Source organism: Microtus ochrogaster, chromosome 8 (assembly GCF_000317375.1).
Source record: "Microtus ochrogaster isolate Prairie Vole_2 chromosome 8, MicOch1.0, whole genome shotgun sequence".
Classification (NCBI taxonomy): domain Eukaryota; kingdom Metazoa; phylum Chordata; class Mammalia; order Rodentia; family Cricetidae; genus Microtus; species Microtus ochrogaster.
In genome coordinates this window covers 64,257,265-64,275,802 of record NC_022015.1, presented here as the reverse complement: position 1 = coordinate 64,275,802, position 18,538 = coordinate 64,257,265, and the positions used below count along the sequence as shown (strand labels likewise).

At 41.3% G+C, this 18,538-nt stretch overlaps 1 protein-coding gene across 2 annotated transcripts in view; it reads right to left on the bottom strand.

Annotated features, from left to right (window-relative positions):
- The window catches only part of Rpp30 (ribonuclease P/MRP subunit p30), a 22,088-nt gene extending 5,565 nt beyond the window's left edge, over positions 1–16,523 (bottom strand). Inside the window, exons 1-6 of one of the 2 annotated variants that reach the window (XM_005352171.1) lie at positions 16,391–16,523; positions 14,973–15,028; positions 13,526–13,582; positions 13,080–13,154; positions 10,992–11,063; positions 5,283–5,372 (exon numbers count right to left, since the gene is read on the bottom strand). In XM_005352171.1, the coding sequence (XP_005352228.1) occupies positions 5,283–5,372; positions 10,992–11,063; positions 13,080–13,154; positions 13,526–13,582; positions 14,973–15,028; positions 16,391–16,472 (432 nt within the window). In that variant the 5' untranslated portion in view covers positions 16,473–16,523. Of the gene's footprint in view, positions 1–5,282; positions 5,373–10,991; positions 11,064–13,079; positions 13,155–13,525; positions 13,583–14,972; positions 15,029–16,082 lie in introns of both variants that reach the window. The other variant, XM_026781648.1, reaches the window with a different exon arrangement.
- Between the last annotated feature and the right edge of the window lie 2,015 nt (positions 16,524–18,538).

The following is an 18,538-nucleotide window of genomic DNA, read 5'->3' as shown; positions in this document are numbered from 1 at the left end:
ATGTGTTCACACCACTCACTACTGTCAAAGGCTGCAGTGACTGTTCACAACAGATGTGTTCACACCACTCACTACTGTCAAAGGCTGCAGTGACTATTCACAACAGATGTGCTCACAACACTCACTACTGTCAAAGGCTGCAGTGAATGTTCACAACAGATGTGTTCACAACACTCACTATTGTCAAGGGCTGCTGTGATTGTCCGTTTACAACCCGTGTTCACACCACTCACTACCTGTCAAAGCAGAGACCTCCCCAGAGCTCTGGTGCATGCGAGCAAGGAGATGTTTGCAATGAAGAGAATTAAGCTATTTCTTTTGCTAACTCTAACTGGACAAAGGAGCCGGACTCCTGTTTCCCCACCTTCTAGAAGCAGGAGTAGAGCATAGGGCAGTAGGATTAGAACAGGAATTAGGGACGTGAGCAATGAGGTGTGGGTGATCAGATCCCTGAGGGTTTCTAGCTGAGTCAATTTAAATTTTAAAGCTGTCTGGGAACCACAACAAAATAAAAGCCCTTTGAGGGAGAGCACTGGGGAAAATAGGAAACAATTACCAGCTTAATTCCTTTCACATATGATTCTGATCTTGGTACGTTAATCAGGTTCACTCTAAAATTGCTATGAACACTCTTTAGAAAGAAATTAAAGATAATGTGCTATTGAAGGCTGTATTTCTTTCATAAAACTTTACTGATTTAGATGAATAAAATGCAGTCATTACCTGGTCTCCTGCTCCTAAGAGCATTTTTATGTAAATTGTTGTAAGTGCATCATATGATTGTTCATAACAATGTCTTTACAGAGAATGACAGCATCGGCCTGATTGGCTTTTGTTCTCATGTCTGAACAGAAGTGCCTGAATAGGCAGAGGATGAGAGCTTTTTCTTACTAAGGAGAAATAATAGTCACAGTGATGTCACCAAGGGCAGCCTGTGACAACTGGATCAGGGGACACTGATAAGAAGACTGCACGCACTAAAAGCTTAAGTTAAGCTTTGGAGAAGGAAGAATGGAAACCAAGAGTTTGTTCCAGGGCAGCATGCTGATTGCTTGCCTTAAAATCAGTACCTGCGCTGAACTCAGGGTAGATAGCCTTCCAGCGCATCATTTGGTAAGATTCCATCCTCTCCTGACTCACTGATCCAATCACAGGGGGAAGGAGTAAGTCCTCCTTGCATCTGCTCTTACTGCCCTATCCCCACTGCTGGAACTGCTTTCATGGATTTTTTTTATGCGCTCCTCCAGCTTCTTCACACAAATATAAGCAACTGTGAATACACATCAGTTTTTTTTTTTACTTAAAAGGTAGCCTGTTAAGTTATCTTGCCTGATTTGGAAGATTCCCCAAGTCCGCTTGTAAATTTAATTTTCTTTTACAGCTGCCTAGCATTTACTGTAGGGGTGCAACAGGTACAGCGCTTCATAAGCTTCTAACAGAAGTGGGCTGTTTCCAATTAGCTGCAGGATAAGCAAACACTAGAGCGGGTCAGCATATGTTACATTCCTAACCTGCAGGATCTCAGATCTCAGACTGTAACCGTTTATAGAGACAGCCAGTGCAGGTATAACCAAGATGAGGAGGTCATACTGAAAACAGTAGCTCCTAATCTCAATGGTGTTCTTATAAGATGGCTTACAAGACTCACAGGAAAGCTTGCTGATGACAAAGACAGAGAATGGCGCTGCTGTGGCTGTAAGGCGCTAGCTGTCAACAAATCACCGCTGGCCTGGAAGACTCAAAAAAAAGGCTCCCTTACTAATATCTGGAAGGAGTACAGCCTGCTCACACCTTGATTTCAGACTTGCAGTCATATGCATTTGGAATGTGTAAATGTCTCCCATGAGTCCATGCGCTTGACATTTGGTCCCCAGCTGGTGGCACTGTTCTGGGAAGTTGTGGAACCTCTAGGAAGTAGAACCTCTTTAGAAGTGGGTCACTGAGGTTTTACAGACTACCCTGCCTCCTGTCCTGCATCTCCATGTAAGATGCTGCAGCTGCACTGCCGTCACCATGCAGCTGCCGGCTGCCTCGCCTTCCCGACCATGAACTGCATTCCCACAAACTGTGAGCAGACACACATGCTTTCTCCATGACACTGCCTTTGTCACATTTCGGTGATGACAACAACCGACACAAACCTGGAGAAAGGAAGAAATATCTTTTGGGGTAGCTACAGGGAAGAATGTCAGGACCGTGACCTTGTCCTTTCATTTCCTGGCCATCATGAAGCGCGAGTTGCTGTTTCATTAAATTTTAAAAGTGCGCATAGTGTGCACACACCACAGTTTCTACCCTGACAGACTCACTGTCTTGCTGCACACACCTATATAGTACGATTTTCCCCAAACAAAAATATAGGCACCTGGCTCTAGCTTTCTCTTTTTCTCGACACTGAGTGAATAAATTAACAGGAACTTTCCTGCTTCCTGGCCAGCTCACACTGCAGACTTACACACCAGATGAAGACTACACGTAATCCTATGCAGCCTTCTGTCCACACCTCCATCTAGCTTTTATTAAGCAACATATGCAAAATGTTCATACGCTTGTGTCTGTGTAAAACAGACACTGTTAAATATTGCATATTCCTCCTGTCAATTTTTTTTTAACTTTTCAGAATTTCTAAAGTAAAAATGTGGAAATCATGCCAAGAAGTATCAAACACTCAGCAACTTTCTGCACTTCCAGATGGAATTGGCAGGTGGTGGTGTCCTGGTGCCTGCTGTGAGGGCCACTCTCCTGATGCTAGCTTAGTACCCTACTTCCTTCGTGCATATGTTCCTGCCCAACACTGACAACTACCTAATGACTAATAACAAGCATCTTGGCCAGACTCCCCAAAATGCTTACTGCTAATTTAGATATACCGATTGGATAGCATATTTCAGGTAGGTCTCATAGGTCAGCTAGCACTAGGGTATCTGGAAAAGCCTTGCCACAGCTGGTGTACTATGGAAGCTCACAGGCTGCTTTCATGGTAAGGCATGCTCACGAGAGACTCAATTATAAACTCTCACTAACGTAAGTCTCTAGGAATCTGACCACTGTCATGTGCCACAAGGAATTAGATGGTGTGCACTGTTCCTTTCCATATTTTGACCACATGTTACCATTCCCTCCTAGCCAAGGTCACAGAACTGTGCATAAGCTTATTCAGGCAAACTGCCTAGAAAATGGGCTTCCTATTTTATTGGGGTAAAATGTTGTTAAATGTAACAAAAACTATGCACAGTGGCTGAGCTGTCTAACTCCAGGAAGCTATTTTGTGGGATGTACTGGCAGTCTGAGACCAGTAAAAAGTAGAGGCAAACTTGCAAGGCAGAGATTGTCTTTTCAACTCAAAAGAGATGACTATAAACTTTGGTCCTTTGTACCTAACAGTACCTAGGCAGCAAGCGCTTGGAGCTGTTCCCAGGAGTGGAGCACACAGATCTTACCTGACAGGCACAATCAGATCTGTCTGAAGCCTGTGACTGACGCCAGATGACTTGACAGTCTTCATTTCTCATTTCTGAGAAGTGAGCTGCTGAATGACATAGACCCCCAGGACTGAGGTGTGTGATGCTTGGGACTTAGAAAGAAAGCTCACTTTTTAAGTGCTCCCAGCATCCCAGCTGGGGTTCAGGCTCTGCAGCACACCCAGAAGAGCTCTTCCAGTTCTCCCTACACATTTCTGGCACTTTTCCAAAGCCCTCTTAGAAGCGTAAGTCCAAGGTTAGATAGAACACAAGTCATCTTATGCTTTCCCTACACCAAACAGATAACTCTTACTGTTGCCCCTAATACACAGGATCAATCAGAAATTCTTTAGGAAAAAGGAGACAAAAGCAAGGAAGATATAATTCTATGAAGGCTAAAGAATAAGGCAATTGTCTACTTTGAAAACAATCGAATTCTGACATAACTCAACATGGGATTTGGAAAGCTTATTAAATCTTTTCTTGGGTAATAGTTTTTAATAACATAACTAAGTTCTGGAAGTCACTACGCTAAACAATATTCCTATGTTCTGGCTAGCAAAGCAAATAGTTACCAGCTGCAGTGACCTCATAACTATCAAATCAATTACTGGTGTGAGGCAATACTACCTTTCTATAATGAAAATGGGGGTGGAGTGGGGTTGGGGAGGGGTGTGAGACTTGGAAGGCAACATGGCAGGTGGAAGATGAAGGGTACAGGGAAAAAAGAAGCTAACAAGGTAGGGTAACGAGGAAACATCCCAGGACCCTGAGCACATGGCTGCCCTGCTGGAACGGCTCTGCATGGAGCTGGCATGCCACAGTGCATGCTGTGATCTCACTCACCATTCCTGGGGATTTCACACCATTTCCTTTTGTATTGCAGTTTTCAGGCGTCAAGGACTCCTGTCTTTTTTATCTTTTCTTTTTCTTGTTACTTTTTGTTTGCTTGTTTGGTTTTTTACAAAACTGAGTTTCTCTTGTAGCCCTAGCTATTTTGGAACTCTCTCTGTAGACCAGGCTAGCCTCGAACTCAGAGAACCACCTGCCTCTGCCTCCCAAATGCTGGGATTAGAGGCGCACATCACCCACATGTGGCCATTTTTTCACCTTTTCTTTTCCATCGTAACACAATGTTGAGGTTTTAAATAGCTATCATCATTAAATATCAACTTGACAATGTTCTTCATAAATCTGAATTCCTAAGTCTTTCAAAAAAAACCCTTAATAGTTAACAGTATCCTTTTTATTCATTAATATTTTGGTTGTCGGGGGGTAGACAAGGTCTCAGTGTGTTGCTGTTGGTCTTGAACTTCTGGCTCAAGTGCCTCTTGCATAACCAGGAGTACCACACAATCATCTTAGATATTTTATTTGTGTGTGTGTTCACGAACAGCATGTGTGAAGGCCAGAGGGAGACATCGGATGCTGGGCCTCACACCTGAACCCAGAGCTGGCTGATTCAGTTTCTCTAGCTACCAGATTGCTCTTGCCTCAGTTTTTCCGCATGCTGAGATTATGAGCAGGTTGCCATGCTGCTGGCGTTAGTGTGGGCGCTGGGATCCACACTCCTAGCCTCATGTCTGCACAGCAAACACTTTACCCACTGAGCTACCCCATGGCTCCCAGCTTAGACACTTTCTATTTTAAACTTTCTCTTTTAGTCAGCTTATAAAACCAAAATTCTCTTTTCTGAATCTGCTCCAATTACCAAGTACCCAGGCGCCAGTCCTTAAGAACACAGGTTTCTTTAGCTTCTTTTCTAGTCTGCAGACATTGTTTCTACAGATTCAAGTTTAGAGCAGAAAGAACAGCACTTACCACATTAATAGGGGGTCTTTTGAAGTAAAATGGTAATTTCTCGGTTACAGTTATACAGACTAAATCCACATCTAAATGTGTGCAAGCAACCTGTCAAGAAGAAAAACTAGATTAGCAGAAAACTGGCATGTGGTGGAATGAGAGACATAGTCATACCCAGCATATAGAAACATAAACAGTAGGGCTGACTCTACAGGTGTCATGACGGTTCTGTGGTAACTGTCTAACAAGCCTATTACAAGGTCAGCTGGTTACTACTCCTTCAGGCTTGGCTTTGATGGTTTAGATCTCAAATGCTAAGGCCCGAAGGCCCTTTAATTCATAAAGCTTTTTATATATGACTGAACTGGTGACTTAAATCAGTATCTAGAATATTACTTTTAATTATTCCAGAAAGCAGCAAGTAATTGTTCCGAAATCCAAGGAACTGGAAAGTCAAAAAGAATGCATGCCTGGTCCATCTTTTCCACAAGCTATTTAGTAAGCACATTTCACCAGGAATTGTCCAGGATGATAGTTCCAAACAGACCGTACTGTGGCTAAGGAACAGCACGGTGTGGCTGCAGGCCTTTTGTTCACAGTTTTAAGAGGGTTAAAGCAGAGCTGAGAGGAACCAAATGAGTGCATTTTCATCATCGCTTGGTGATCTATTCCCTCCACTCACCCCTAAAGAACTTTGAAAGTAATTGTACAAACCACATACAGAATAAATGAAACAGATAAGGCAACCAGGAGAAACAGAAAAATTAGAGAGAAAAGCAAATTGGTGGACAGATTAGAGAGCAAGTCAGAAGATACTGCCGGGAGAGACCTAGAGAGCAATCATTCAGCCACTACTTGATTTCGCAGTAAAAAGATTGGCTGTTTTGTACCATGTTGACAATGTCCCTGTTGAGATTAGAGAGATGGCTCGGCAGTTAAGAGCATCTATTTGTTGCTTTTTCAAAGGGCCTGGGTTCACTTCCCAGAACGCACATGATGGTTCACAACCATCCATAACTCCAGTTTCAGGGGATCCAACACCCTTTCTGTCCTCTGTGGGCATCAGGCAAACATGTGCTGCACATAAATACACGCAGCAGTTACTCATACACGTGAGGAAAATTAAACAAAGAAACCCACCCTACTCAGAATGCTGATGCACAGGCTGCATGAGCAAACTCGGTGAGCCAGTGCCTACAGCAAGAACAGGAAAGCGTGATGTAAGGAGCAAGGGGAAACAAAATGCTGGTAATGCCTGTAGGATGGGCACAGTTCTTCAGCAGTGACAAATGTCACATCTCACCCATTTTCCTCAGAATGCCAGCTTTGGTCACTCCTGCCTCAGCCCACGGCTTAGTGGTCATCAGAGACCATCTGGTTTGAAGATGGTCATAGTTACACGGTAAGACTGGGGAACTATGTTGTTTTGGCAGAAACTCTTGGCTCCTAAAGCATCTGCCCATTCCAACTGCTCCAGCTGTCTAACTCACAAAGAACAACAGAGACTTTGCTCGGAATGAAGAAAAGTCCTGCAGAGGAATGGAGCTGAGTTAAGCATCTGTCCACTTTTGGGAGCACAGTGAAGGTCAGGATAACAAGAGCATCAATATTTCAATCAATTGTTGCTGAGGACCAGACCAGGGTGTTGAGCATGCCAAATGCTCTACCACCAAGTCACAGCCCCAGGAAACATCAACAATTCATATGTTCGTATCAGCACTATCACTTACAGAGACATATCGTATAGGGACTTTACTATATTCTATAGCTATAAATTCCACACAGACTAAAGACAATAATGCAAGAACAGTCACTGCCAGACCAATCATAACGACAGGAAAGAGTAAAAAAAGTTTCCATTTTACTTAAGTAAATTACAATCCCCTTGGTCTCTTATAGGACAGAATGTGCCGATGTTTTAAAGGATGACGTACATTTGTAATTATGGAACTCACATACTGTAAAAGACAAAAGGCATGGTGACAGGAAGGAGAGAGTGAAAAACGAGACAATGAGTTCAAAAGTAGGTAAAAACATTTATGAAAAAATAAAAAAGAATGCTTGCGGTGGTTGCCTCTGAAGTAAACAAGCAAGAAGTGTTAGTTGGGGAAGGTATTTCTAGGAGATACACAAGAAAGTCAGTATTGGCTGCCTCTGGAGAAATTTTAGTTTGGAAAGCATGCTTTTTATACATATACTTCGGTGGTGTTTAAACTTATTATTATGAACATACTTAGTTTTAGTGAAAAGACGGCTTTAAATGACTGCCCTAATAAAGCTGAACTGGCTTCCTTCTCGTCATACATTTTGTTCCTTTCTCTTTCCTATGGGGGAGGCAGCTAACCAATGGATCTGTATTGGCTGAAGGACAGGCATTGGAAAGAGCTTTCAGCCATAGAGGAGATGCATTTGGGATCCTCTGACCTCTTGAGTTTAAAATGCTCCAAACTAAAGTACTTTGTGATTAACTTTCCATCAATCTAAATGTTCAACTGGGTCACTCAAAGAACTATGTGAAGCAGGGGCACATGCCCATATTCCTAGCACTGGGGAGGCTTAATCTAATATTCCCCAAATCATTCAAACAACTTAATTATGTCTAAAATAGTTTTGGAGCTAAGTATCTCAGTTCTCTCTGAAAATTGGTAGACTGTATATGAATTCACTTTGCCATCTTTAACTTTTTTTTTTTTTTTGGAAGAGGCAGAGTTTAAAAAAAATATATAGTTTTATGATAGTTTAAAAAAAATTGTCCCCACAAAAATGTACAAATAGATGCATATTTGTGCTGCTGTGAACACAAGGCACAGGAGGGCAGGGCTCAGCATCCCTTCATCGTGGGTGTTTTACTGGCGTCAGCACTTACTATACTACACAAGGAAAAGTCAGGCCTGCCAAGGCAGGGGGTGCCCATTGACAGTAACTTTCAACTGCACAAAATTCACCTAAAAACTATGACAGTGACTGATTCAGTAAATAAAATCTAATAATCTGCAATTGAATATTAATCCCAGATAAATCTGAAGCCAAAAGACTTAGAGGCTATCTCTTGAGAGATGCTCCCTTCGTGCAGACATTCTACAGCAGCATCTTGCAAAGGCAAGGTTTCAAAGATTTCAGGAGCAGCACAAAACCAGAACTTTTTAAAGCTACTTCCCTGCGGGTATGGTGGTTGTCCTGGAACTCACTATGTAAACAAGCTGGTGTCAAACACAGAGATCCATCTCCTCCACCTCTGAAGTGCTGGTCCACAGGTCTTTGATGATTGAATATTTGCTTCTACTCATTCCTTAATTTATAATCAAATACTGGAGAATTAATACAATCTTTCATTTCATAAAAGAAGCCACCAACAACCAGGTGCTGTGGTGTGTGTGTTCGCACACAGGCAGCCCAGATAACCTGTGGTTCTCTGGTGTTTCCCTCTAGTAACATAACTAGCAATTAACCCAGGACGTGGCACCAGTCTCCTTAGTCAATGGCTCCCTCTACTGGATAAACTAAGGGTAAAAAGAGCTGTCTATAATTTTAGTACAAATTTTGCTTAAAAGCCGGTCAGCTCTGAAAACATACATACAAGTAACATTTATATGATATGGACTCAACAGGTTCTATTTAGAAATACATATGTATATACAAATACACATACGCATACAATAGAAATTAAAGAAGAAAGAGGACATGAATTTGAAAGAGAATGGGGAAAGGTGTATGGGAGGATTTGGAGGACGAAAAGGGAAAAGAAAAACCTAATTAAGTTATAATCTCAAAAATAAACAACAAAAAAAAAGAGAATACTATAGTTAAAAGAAGAAAGTGTAAAGTTAAAAAGATGTGAGACCAGTATTTTTTCCAGCAATATGACTTTGTTAGATGGATCCTTTTTGAGACTTTAAGAAAAACATTCATAATTCCATCTAAAAGTAATTATGCTTCTTTTTTCTCAGTAGTCCTTAAAAAAAGCATTCCTTAAAAGCAATCCTTAAAAGAGTATTTCAGTCTTTTTTGCCCACTGTAATCATTTGAAAGAATAGGGCATCTATCTGGAAGACAAAATGAGCTCACGTGCTAAACTCCTCTTCTGAAAAGTCAACAGGAAATTTTAATAGAATAAGAGGAATTCAATTCACAAAGGCTCTCAAGAATAGGAAGGGAAATCATATTAGCATATAGTGATTCTGAGGATTTCTGGAAAACTAAGGGCTGACACTCTCACTGGCATATGTATGGGTTATATCACAGAGCTGGCAAAGGAGAAACCTGGATCAGAGAGGCGCTTGCTTTTTTCTTCTATCAAAGGCAGGAGTAGATAAGGCCAGAAATTGAAGTGGATACTGAATAAAAAGTGATAAATTTACCAACGAGCAATTTCAAATGAACAAAGTATAGAGAAAGAAACAGGAGAAAACTCAGGAGCTCTTCCATACTGAATCCATCAAATGTCTATCAGGATGACTAAAGCCAACTGACATGCCACTTAAATCTGCCCCTATGAAACCCTATGACTTTTGAGCACAAACAGAAAATAATAAAAGTATCCAGATAGGGCTTCTGACAGTTGTTGCAGGAGAGAGCCACTTATTCGTTCCCAGCTGCCCAGCCCCAAAATAATCTCACAGAAACTATATTAATTAAACCACTGCTTGGCCCATTAGCTCTAGCTTCTTATTGGCTAACTCTTACATATTAATTTAACCCATTTCTATTAATCTGTGCATCACCATGAGGTCGTGGCCTACCAGCAAAATTTCAGCACGTCTCTCTGACTCTGCCTTTCTCCCAGCATTCACTTTAGTTTTCTCCACCTAGCTCTGTTCTTTTGCCCTATCACAGGCCAGACAGTTTCTTTATTCATTAACCAATATAAGCAAAATATATAGAGAAGGACCTCCCACACCAGAAGGTTAGCTCTAATTGTAAACTTTACACAACCCAGAATCATCTGTTGTTGTGGGAAAGTGATCACACTCTGACACACCCAAGAATGACAATAAGGTTTACTTTGAATCAGAAAGTGGAGCTAACTACTAGCTGAACAAAATTTGCCAGAGAGGTTTTGGAAGACAGAGGACATATAGACAGACACAGGAAGTAGTAGGGTGGGGCTTAGAAAGATGCTTGGCCCTTTTGGAAGGGGAGGGGAGAGAGAGGAGGTCACTGGTTGCTTCTCTGCCACTTCTCTGATCATTCAGGTTCTTTTTTTATTATTATTATTTAATTAAAAATTTCCACCTCCTCCCCTCCTCCCATTTCCCTCCCGCTCCCCTCATCCCCTTCCCCCCTCATTCAGGTTCTTAACTCAATATCTGACTCCTGAGTATTTATTGACAAAGAATAACTAGATAAATGCTTAAACTTGGGAAGACAGTCTCAGCGAGGGACTATCTATGTTGAACTGACCATGGATTATGAGGAATTACCTTAATTAAGACAATCAATGAGGGAAGATAGCACACTGTGGGCAGCACCATTCCCCAGTTGGGAGTGTGGTCATGGTGGTGTCTTGAAGAATGGAACAGACCATGATCAGCTGCTGTTTGAAATTCCTGCTTTGATTTTCTATAACAATGAACAGTAACTAATCCTTTCTCCCCTGTTGCTTTTTGTCCAGTTATGTTATTATAGCAACAGAGACAAAACTAGAACAGAGGAATCTACTGTGGTATAACAGCAGATTTACATTATTACATTAAAGAGAAACATTATTCTCTTTCACTGGTCACTTACATGAAAAAGTTTTTCTGTCTTTGGAAACACTGCAACAATATCATACAGCCGGACCCTTGAAGAAGTTGCTCTCTATAAGACAAAAATGAATGTTATCACACAGTAACAAAATACATAAACAGAAGCCTGGTCATCTAGCAACACTCAACATCCTCAAACTTAAACCAGTCCTGCTGCCTCAGCCTGCTGAGTGCTGGGGTCTGAGTTATCACACCTGGCTGCAAGCCCTGTGTTCACGACTGACTCAAGAGCTGACACAGGAGACTATGAACTTGAATCACTGATAGTGGCTGGATTTCCGTGACTGACGCGAAGGCAACAAAGGTGGGAGCCTTTTAGGGAACAAAGGTTTTTTCTAACGTAGATTTCAAACCATTCAGAAAAGACAGAGAAATGTCACCTTTTTTTTTAAAAATAGAACCAAGAGTAAATGCCAAGACAGTTTTATATTGTGCAAAGTTATTAATCTATGTATGTGTGGATAAACTTTTTTTCCATGACAATAAATATGACTGAGCTCTAGAAGGTACTGTAAGCTTGCAGCCTTGTGTGTATGGGAAAAGGAAACATGAAGACAGCTGGTCTCCAGTTTCCTGGAGTAAGACAGAATGTAACTTTTTATTTTACAGAGCCCATAGTTAAGAGACTGAGCAATTTTACAGAGAATTTGGATATTTTAGAGAAGATTAGACTTGGGATATTTTAAAGAGACTCAATTTTAAAACTTTTTAATCATTTGTTTTTTTGTATACATTCTCTGCATGTACACCTGCAGGCCAGACAAGGGCATCAGATCCCATTAGCGAAGGCTGTGAGTTAGTTACCATGGGGTTGCTGGGAACTGAACTCAGGACCTCTGGAAGAGTAGCCAGTGCTCTTAACTCAAGTCATCTCTTCAGCCCTGTTATTTGTTTTTGAGACAGGGTTTCTCTGTGTATACTTGGTTATTCTGGAACTTGTTCTGTAGACCAGGCCTGCCTCTGCCTTCTGAGAGCTGAGATGAGAGGCGTGTGCCACTACTGCCTGGCAAAACTGAACTTTCAGAGTGTTGAGTTTGTAAAGACTGTAGGAATGTTAAAAGTTGGAATGTTTTATATTATGATACTATTACATATGTGAGATCCTGGGGATGAACAAGATAAGAAAGTTATGGTTTAACAGTGATGTTGTGTGTGAAGTGACAGGAGGTCGACTGTGCTGGCTAATGGCATGTCACCTCGACAGCTAGAGGCATGTGGGAAGAGGAAACTTCAATTGAGAAAATGCCTCTGTTGGACTGGCCTGTGGGCAAGCCTGTGGTGCATTTTCTTGAATGATGATTGATGTGAGAAGGCCAGCTCGCTATGGGCAGCGCCACTCTTAGGATGGTGGTCCTGGGTGCTCTAAAAAAGCACACTGAATGAACCATGAGGAGCAAGACAGAAAGCATCATTCCTCAGGACCTCCGCACCAGTTCCTCCCTCCAGGTTCCTGCCTCAAGTTCCTGCCCTGACTTTCTTTAATGAAATGACAGACTATGATGTGAAACTGTAAACTGAAATGAACACTTTCCTGCCAAAGTTGCTTTTGGTCATGGTGTTTTATGACAACATAAATCCTAACTACGACAGCCATCAATGGAATTAGCATTTTTCCTAGATAGAGCCAGATAAGACTATTTCACGTGTTGCGGATAATTCACACGACTGTGACACACAAGCTCACAATAAAAATTCTGCTCAATAAAATTAAAATGCCAGATGTATTTCCTTTCTGTTCTAGGAAAGGAGACTATATCAGTAAAACACAGTTATTGCTTAACAGGGAAAACCTCAAACCTGATGCTGCATATGAGAATGAAAAAATACATTCAAAATGTACAATCCCTTAGTGCTGGAATAATGTATGGTATTTCTTCTCTGTCCATTGGCACCTTCTACCTTTTTGGAAGAGACACATTACATATAGTGGAGCTTCTACACACAGAGAAAGCAGGCAGGTGTCATGGATTTGAGGCATACAGGTGGTGGGAGAACGGGGTGAGATAAAATGTGATAACGTTAGTTAACATAGTGTAGAAAGTCAAACGTAGAAAAATAATGAACTCACCAAAACATTACAGTGAGACGGATCTGTAACTATAATTGTCAATCTAGTTAAAATTTTAATCGGTCTTGATTTTCCCTACAAACAAAAATACATTATTAAAAAAAAGCAATTGATTCATTTCCTTTTTATCGATGGAAAACAGTAAAAGTTACAAAGGACAGTGAAGATCAACAAAGCATGATTGTCCTACAGGTATTTATAAGAGCAGAAGAAAATACTATGTACATCTAGTAAACTACACGATGAGATAATTTAATAGCTGTCGGGCTTTAGGAGGATACCTAACAAGCACTGATGGACAGTAACAAAGTGATGAAGAGGGGAGCCCCAGTGTAAAGGTGGACCTGGTGGGAGGCAGGAGCTGCTGAAGTTAGAGAACACCTCACGAGGGTGGGCATGTCTAAATTAAACGAACAGACTCTACACTTAAACAGTAAACCACCTACCTGTACAATTGGTAAAGTTGTGAAGAGTTCAGAAACTGCTACTGGCTTTTCAATCTCCTACAATAAACAATAAACAGGAATTCCAGCTACATGTTAAAGAAACACTTTAAGAGCATCTCAGGGGAAAAAAGAAACTAATTTCTGGTATTCAAATTTACCAACTAGTTCTCTCTCTCTCTCTTTTTAAGGAAAGAAACTAAAGAGCAGAGAAGCTGCTAAGAACATCAGAGGATAAAAATAAGAACAATTTTTGAAGCCAGAAATGACCTACAAGATACAGTTGTTTGCCTAAAAAGAAATACACATATCTTAGAGTCTATTAAAGAGAAAAAAAAAATCAGTGAGTTAATAAGACCATGGCAGCAAAGTAAACAACAAGATATTGTGGTTAGAGTTCATTTATAGCAATGTAATTTTAAACATCTTTGAATTTGTATGAATATATACCAGTTCAATTATTAATGTAAAATAATAAGCACAGGGTGTTTTTAAGAAATATAATTGAGGGTTGGGGATGCAGCCCAGTTGGTAGAAAGTTTGGAGATTCACTGTTGTGAGATATTTGATTACACCGTGTAAAGATATGTCACTGTGATTGGTTTAATAAAAAGCTAAATGGCCAATAGCTAGGCAGGAGGTATAGTTGGAACTTCTGGACAGAAAGAGATCTGAGAAGAAAAAAGGGGGAGTCGCCAGCCATACTCTGAGGAAGACATGTAGGAGAGGTTAAAGCCATGAGGCACAAGGCAGCATGCAGATTAATAGACATGGGTTAAGTTCTAAGAGCAAGTGAGAAACAAGCCTGAGCTAAGGCCAAGCTTTCATAATTCGTAAGTCTCTGGGTCTCTATTTGGGAGATGGCAGTACAGAGAAAGACTTGCTACAGTGCAGTTTAGTTGGTTGAGTGCTTTCTAAAACGCACACAGCTTTGGCATTTCATAAACTGGGCATGGGTTTGTAATCTCAGCAGCTGGAAGGCAGAGGCAGGTCGTCATCTTTGGCAACACAGTACATTCCAGACCAGAAAACATGACTTATCCTTTACTACTAATTTGACTTGATTTAAAACGATGGGAGCAAATCTCTGTATTTCTATAATGGTATTTCCGTAAAGGATTAGCCCAGGAGGGGAGGACCCACCCTGAATGCGAGCTGTGCTATTTCTTGGGTTGGGGTCCTAAGCGAACTAACTGAAAAGGAGAAAATGAGCTGAGAGCCAACATTCATCTCTTCCTGCCTCCTGACTGAGGAAAAACTAACCAGCCACTCTATGCCCCTGCTGCCATGATGGACTGTACCTTCAAAGGAAAAGCAAAACAAACTCCTCCTGCCTTATATTGCTTTTGTCAATACAACACTTATTTCAAGCTCCTTATTCTCTACAGACATAAATATTTGTAAATTCTTAATATTTATTAACTAATTAATCTGAGAAACCATATTTTACCTGTTTCTTGTCCTTAAAGTCAACAATATGATTGATGGCAACAACTGAATATCCAACTGAAAAAAAAAATTGAGTATTTAAAAAATAGTCTTTCTTGTTCACAATGATGATCCCAATCTTAGATTTAGGAGTATGAGATGAGGTTTGGGATGTAGCTAACTGTTAGAATGCTTGCTTAGCATACACGAAGCCCTGGGTTCTAGTTCCAAACCTGGAAAATAAGTGGGTGGGGCAGGAGGCAAATCTAAGCACTACCGTTTACTATTACTTAAGGTTTCAGGTTCTTCACCTGCCAACTAATGTTAATAGCAGACAGAACTTTCAAGTGTCATGAAAATTCAACCGATGTTAATACCAGACACAACTTTCAAGTGTCATGAAAATTAAGTACAATAGCCCTTGCATTTTAGGAGAGTGCCAGGCACATATTCAGGTTCTGATTTATGTTCACACGATACTAAAATGCCACACAACATTCCCGGGATTTCCTGTCTCTGTTCATTTTCATTCCATCAAGTTTATGTGTCTTTCTGTCACCTCCATTACCATTCATTTCTTCTGCGATGCTCTTTCTATTTCCTCTCTTTCCTAATGCACAACGGAGGAATGACTCCCTTATACCTCTTTGGGGTGCTCTACAGTAATGGGCAGGGAACAAACTAGGGGTTTGCCTTATCCCAACAGTTAGCGCTGTCTGAACAAGTGTGATGAGTGTCTCTGTCTCCCTACATCTAAATCACGCCTCCTGTCTTTTAAGTTGTCTAAACACTTCGGGATGATAGGGTATTAGCATTAAAAGATAATGCTAGGTAATGACAAAATAGCGGTCCTTCCTCTTATCACCTAGTCCGGTAACTCCCTAGTTTCCTTCCTCTAAAAGGTATTTGAGCATCCGTCATTTGACAGGCCCTATACCAGGTGAGAGCACACAAGAGCAATGCTCACCCTCAAGGAACCTTCAATGTATGAGAGAATTAAGGTAATAGCCTCCTCATTCTTTAAGCTTCCACAGCAGTTCTTGCCTGTGACCCTGTTTTCTGTATTTGACAGATGTCGTGTGAGTCAAAAAGGACTGATATTAAAAACACCGGCTGGGGGGGGGCTGTACACCTGGAGTCCAGTCCCAGTTTCTACCATCCATCACTCCACAGGCCCCGTGCCAATCCCTCGGCCGTTTTGGCCTCTGTTCACTCCCTCTGAGCGAAAGTCGGGGCAAGCACAAGCAACAGCAGCTTCTTCAGGAGCCTGTGAGTCTCCCACGCCGGGGATCCGGGAGACATGGCAGGCATCTTCTGCTTCTATGGAAATCAGGCAGACCCCACGAGAGACAGAAATGGCGCCTGGAGAAACTACCGAGAAAACTGGATGGTATGAAGGATAGCGAGGGCAGGGCTCGGGCGCGAAGATAACAGACTCACGGTGAGCAGCGTTCTCCACCAGTCCGCGCAGAGCCTTCAGGTCCGAGCCCGCTCTTATGTCCAAATCTGCGAAGGCAGCCATGCTGACGACCCAGGAGCACCCGCGCGCCAATCTGCGCAGCCACTGTGTTCCTCCTCGAGCATGCTGGGAGTTGTAGGCTGTCACTTGGGCATCCTGGGATTTGTTGTTTTTCCTTCTAAGTAGTCTAGTCTCAGAGACTACCTTACTCTCTAGGAATCGGTCTAAATTAGTGTGCTCGAACCTACAGCTTCACTTATTTCCTTTTGGTCGTGATTTGAACGAGGATATTTGGTAGACGCTGTAGGGGCTCCCCCATGAGCCTGCCATACAACAGTGTAGAAAATGATTCATTCTGAATACACCCATCCTGAGATCAAGCAGATGATCTCTAAGATTTTGAAGTCCTGTTTAAAGCTCTGGGAGAGCCTGGTGTGGTGGTGCACGCCTTCAATCCCAGTGAGACAACTCTGTGAGATCAAGGCCGTCCTGATCTACGCGGCGAGTTCCGGGCTAGTGTGGGCTACATAATCTCCCAAGTAGATAAATTGGTAAATAAATAATGAGACAGGGGAACTGTTTTTCTTTTTGTTCTCTAATGTACTTTCCATTTTTTGAAAATGGACTTAAAAGCCCCCTTGAAGCACTTGCTCTGGGGCTAAGATTGTTTTAACTCTTTGGGCTAAGTCTAAGATAAGGGGCATCTGTTACAGCTGACATCTACAACACAAGACGGCAGGGTGCTCTCAATGATGAAGGCTTTGCACCAGCGTTTTTTTTTTTTTTTGTTTGTTTGTTTTTTTGTTTTTTTGCCAGAAATCTGATAGGAAGGAGAAAAACTAAAAACAATTTTTACAAATTTTTATGAGAAATACACAAATATCATTTGATGTTTCTTCTTTAAAAATTTACTCTTGAATATTGACAGATCAGTTACCCAACAATATAAAATGCTAGCATAGTTTTCAGTCTACTTGATTCCAAAGGCCGGTCTTTTACTCCTTTCCTCTCAGTCTCTAGTTGGCCAGTGTGTGAAACCTGTATACATTACCTTGTGCGGCTCAATAATATGATATCTGAATCGCTGGGTTCTCAGATAACAAAAGTTCACCAATCAGGAACTTGTCCATCAGGACAATAACAAAGTGCTGAAAATGTTTAGAAACATTTTTAGTTTCTGTACTGATCACAAACAATATGTAGACTTCCCCATCTTACTACATTTTAGGTAATACTCCTCAACATAACAATCTCTAATTTCATAAAGATTATTATTATTATTTTGAAATGGGGTCTTATTAGTAGCCTAGGGTGAACTCGAATTCACAATCTTTCCTCAGCATCCTAGGAGTTGGGATTGCAGCTGTGCATTGTCACAACTAGTTTTGGTTAATTTTCATAAAGAAGAAAATATTTGGTTGTTTCTAACACTTTATATTCCCCTAAACAAAACAACTTCTGCCACTATAGCAAGGCCATACAAAACAAACATTTTCATCAGAATGTCTAGTGCTAACTTTTATAGGGGTGGAGAGGCATCTTCTTATATGATCGCAAAATCTAGATTGGTCAGAAGTAATGTAGTGAATGCAGAGAAGATTAAGAGTTTGAATTTTTCGATGCTAAGATTAGGTTGAAGAGGACACATTTGTTTTAAAGTCATGGTGATGTTGCTCTGGACTTCACCGCTTAGAATCCCTTTGCTTTAAACTCTAAGCTTAGCTGAAGAGAAGGGGAAAGGGTGAGAAATAAAGCAAACAGATAAAAATCATTGAGCGCTATGGGACAGACCATCTGCACGTACTTCTGTGTGTGTGTTATTAATTTTCAAAACAATTAAGTTTTGTGTGGAGGCCTGAAATTATGAGCCTATTTCCACGTTGACCAAGTCAGAGAGTTGGGACTTTTCTCTAGTTCTTTCAAGGTTTGGTGCTTCTACCTCAAAACAAAGGTCCCACCTAGATGTTGGTCAGAGAGTTCTGCTCTCTCAAGGTTATTGTCCTCAGGTGTGGCTGATAGCCAGACTTTGTGCTCCAGGAACACGCCTTTAATCCCAGCACTCGGGAGGCAGAGGCAGGCAGATCTCTGTGAGTTCGAGACCAGCCTGGTCTACAAGAGCTAGTTCCAGG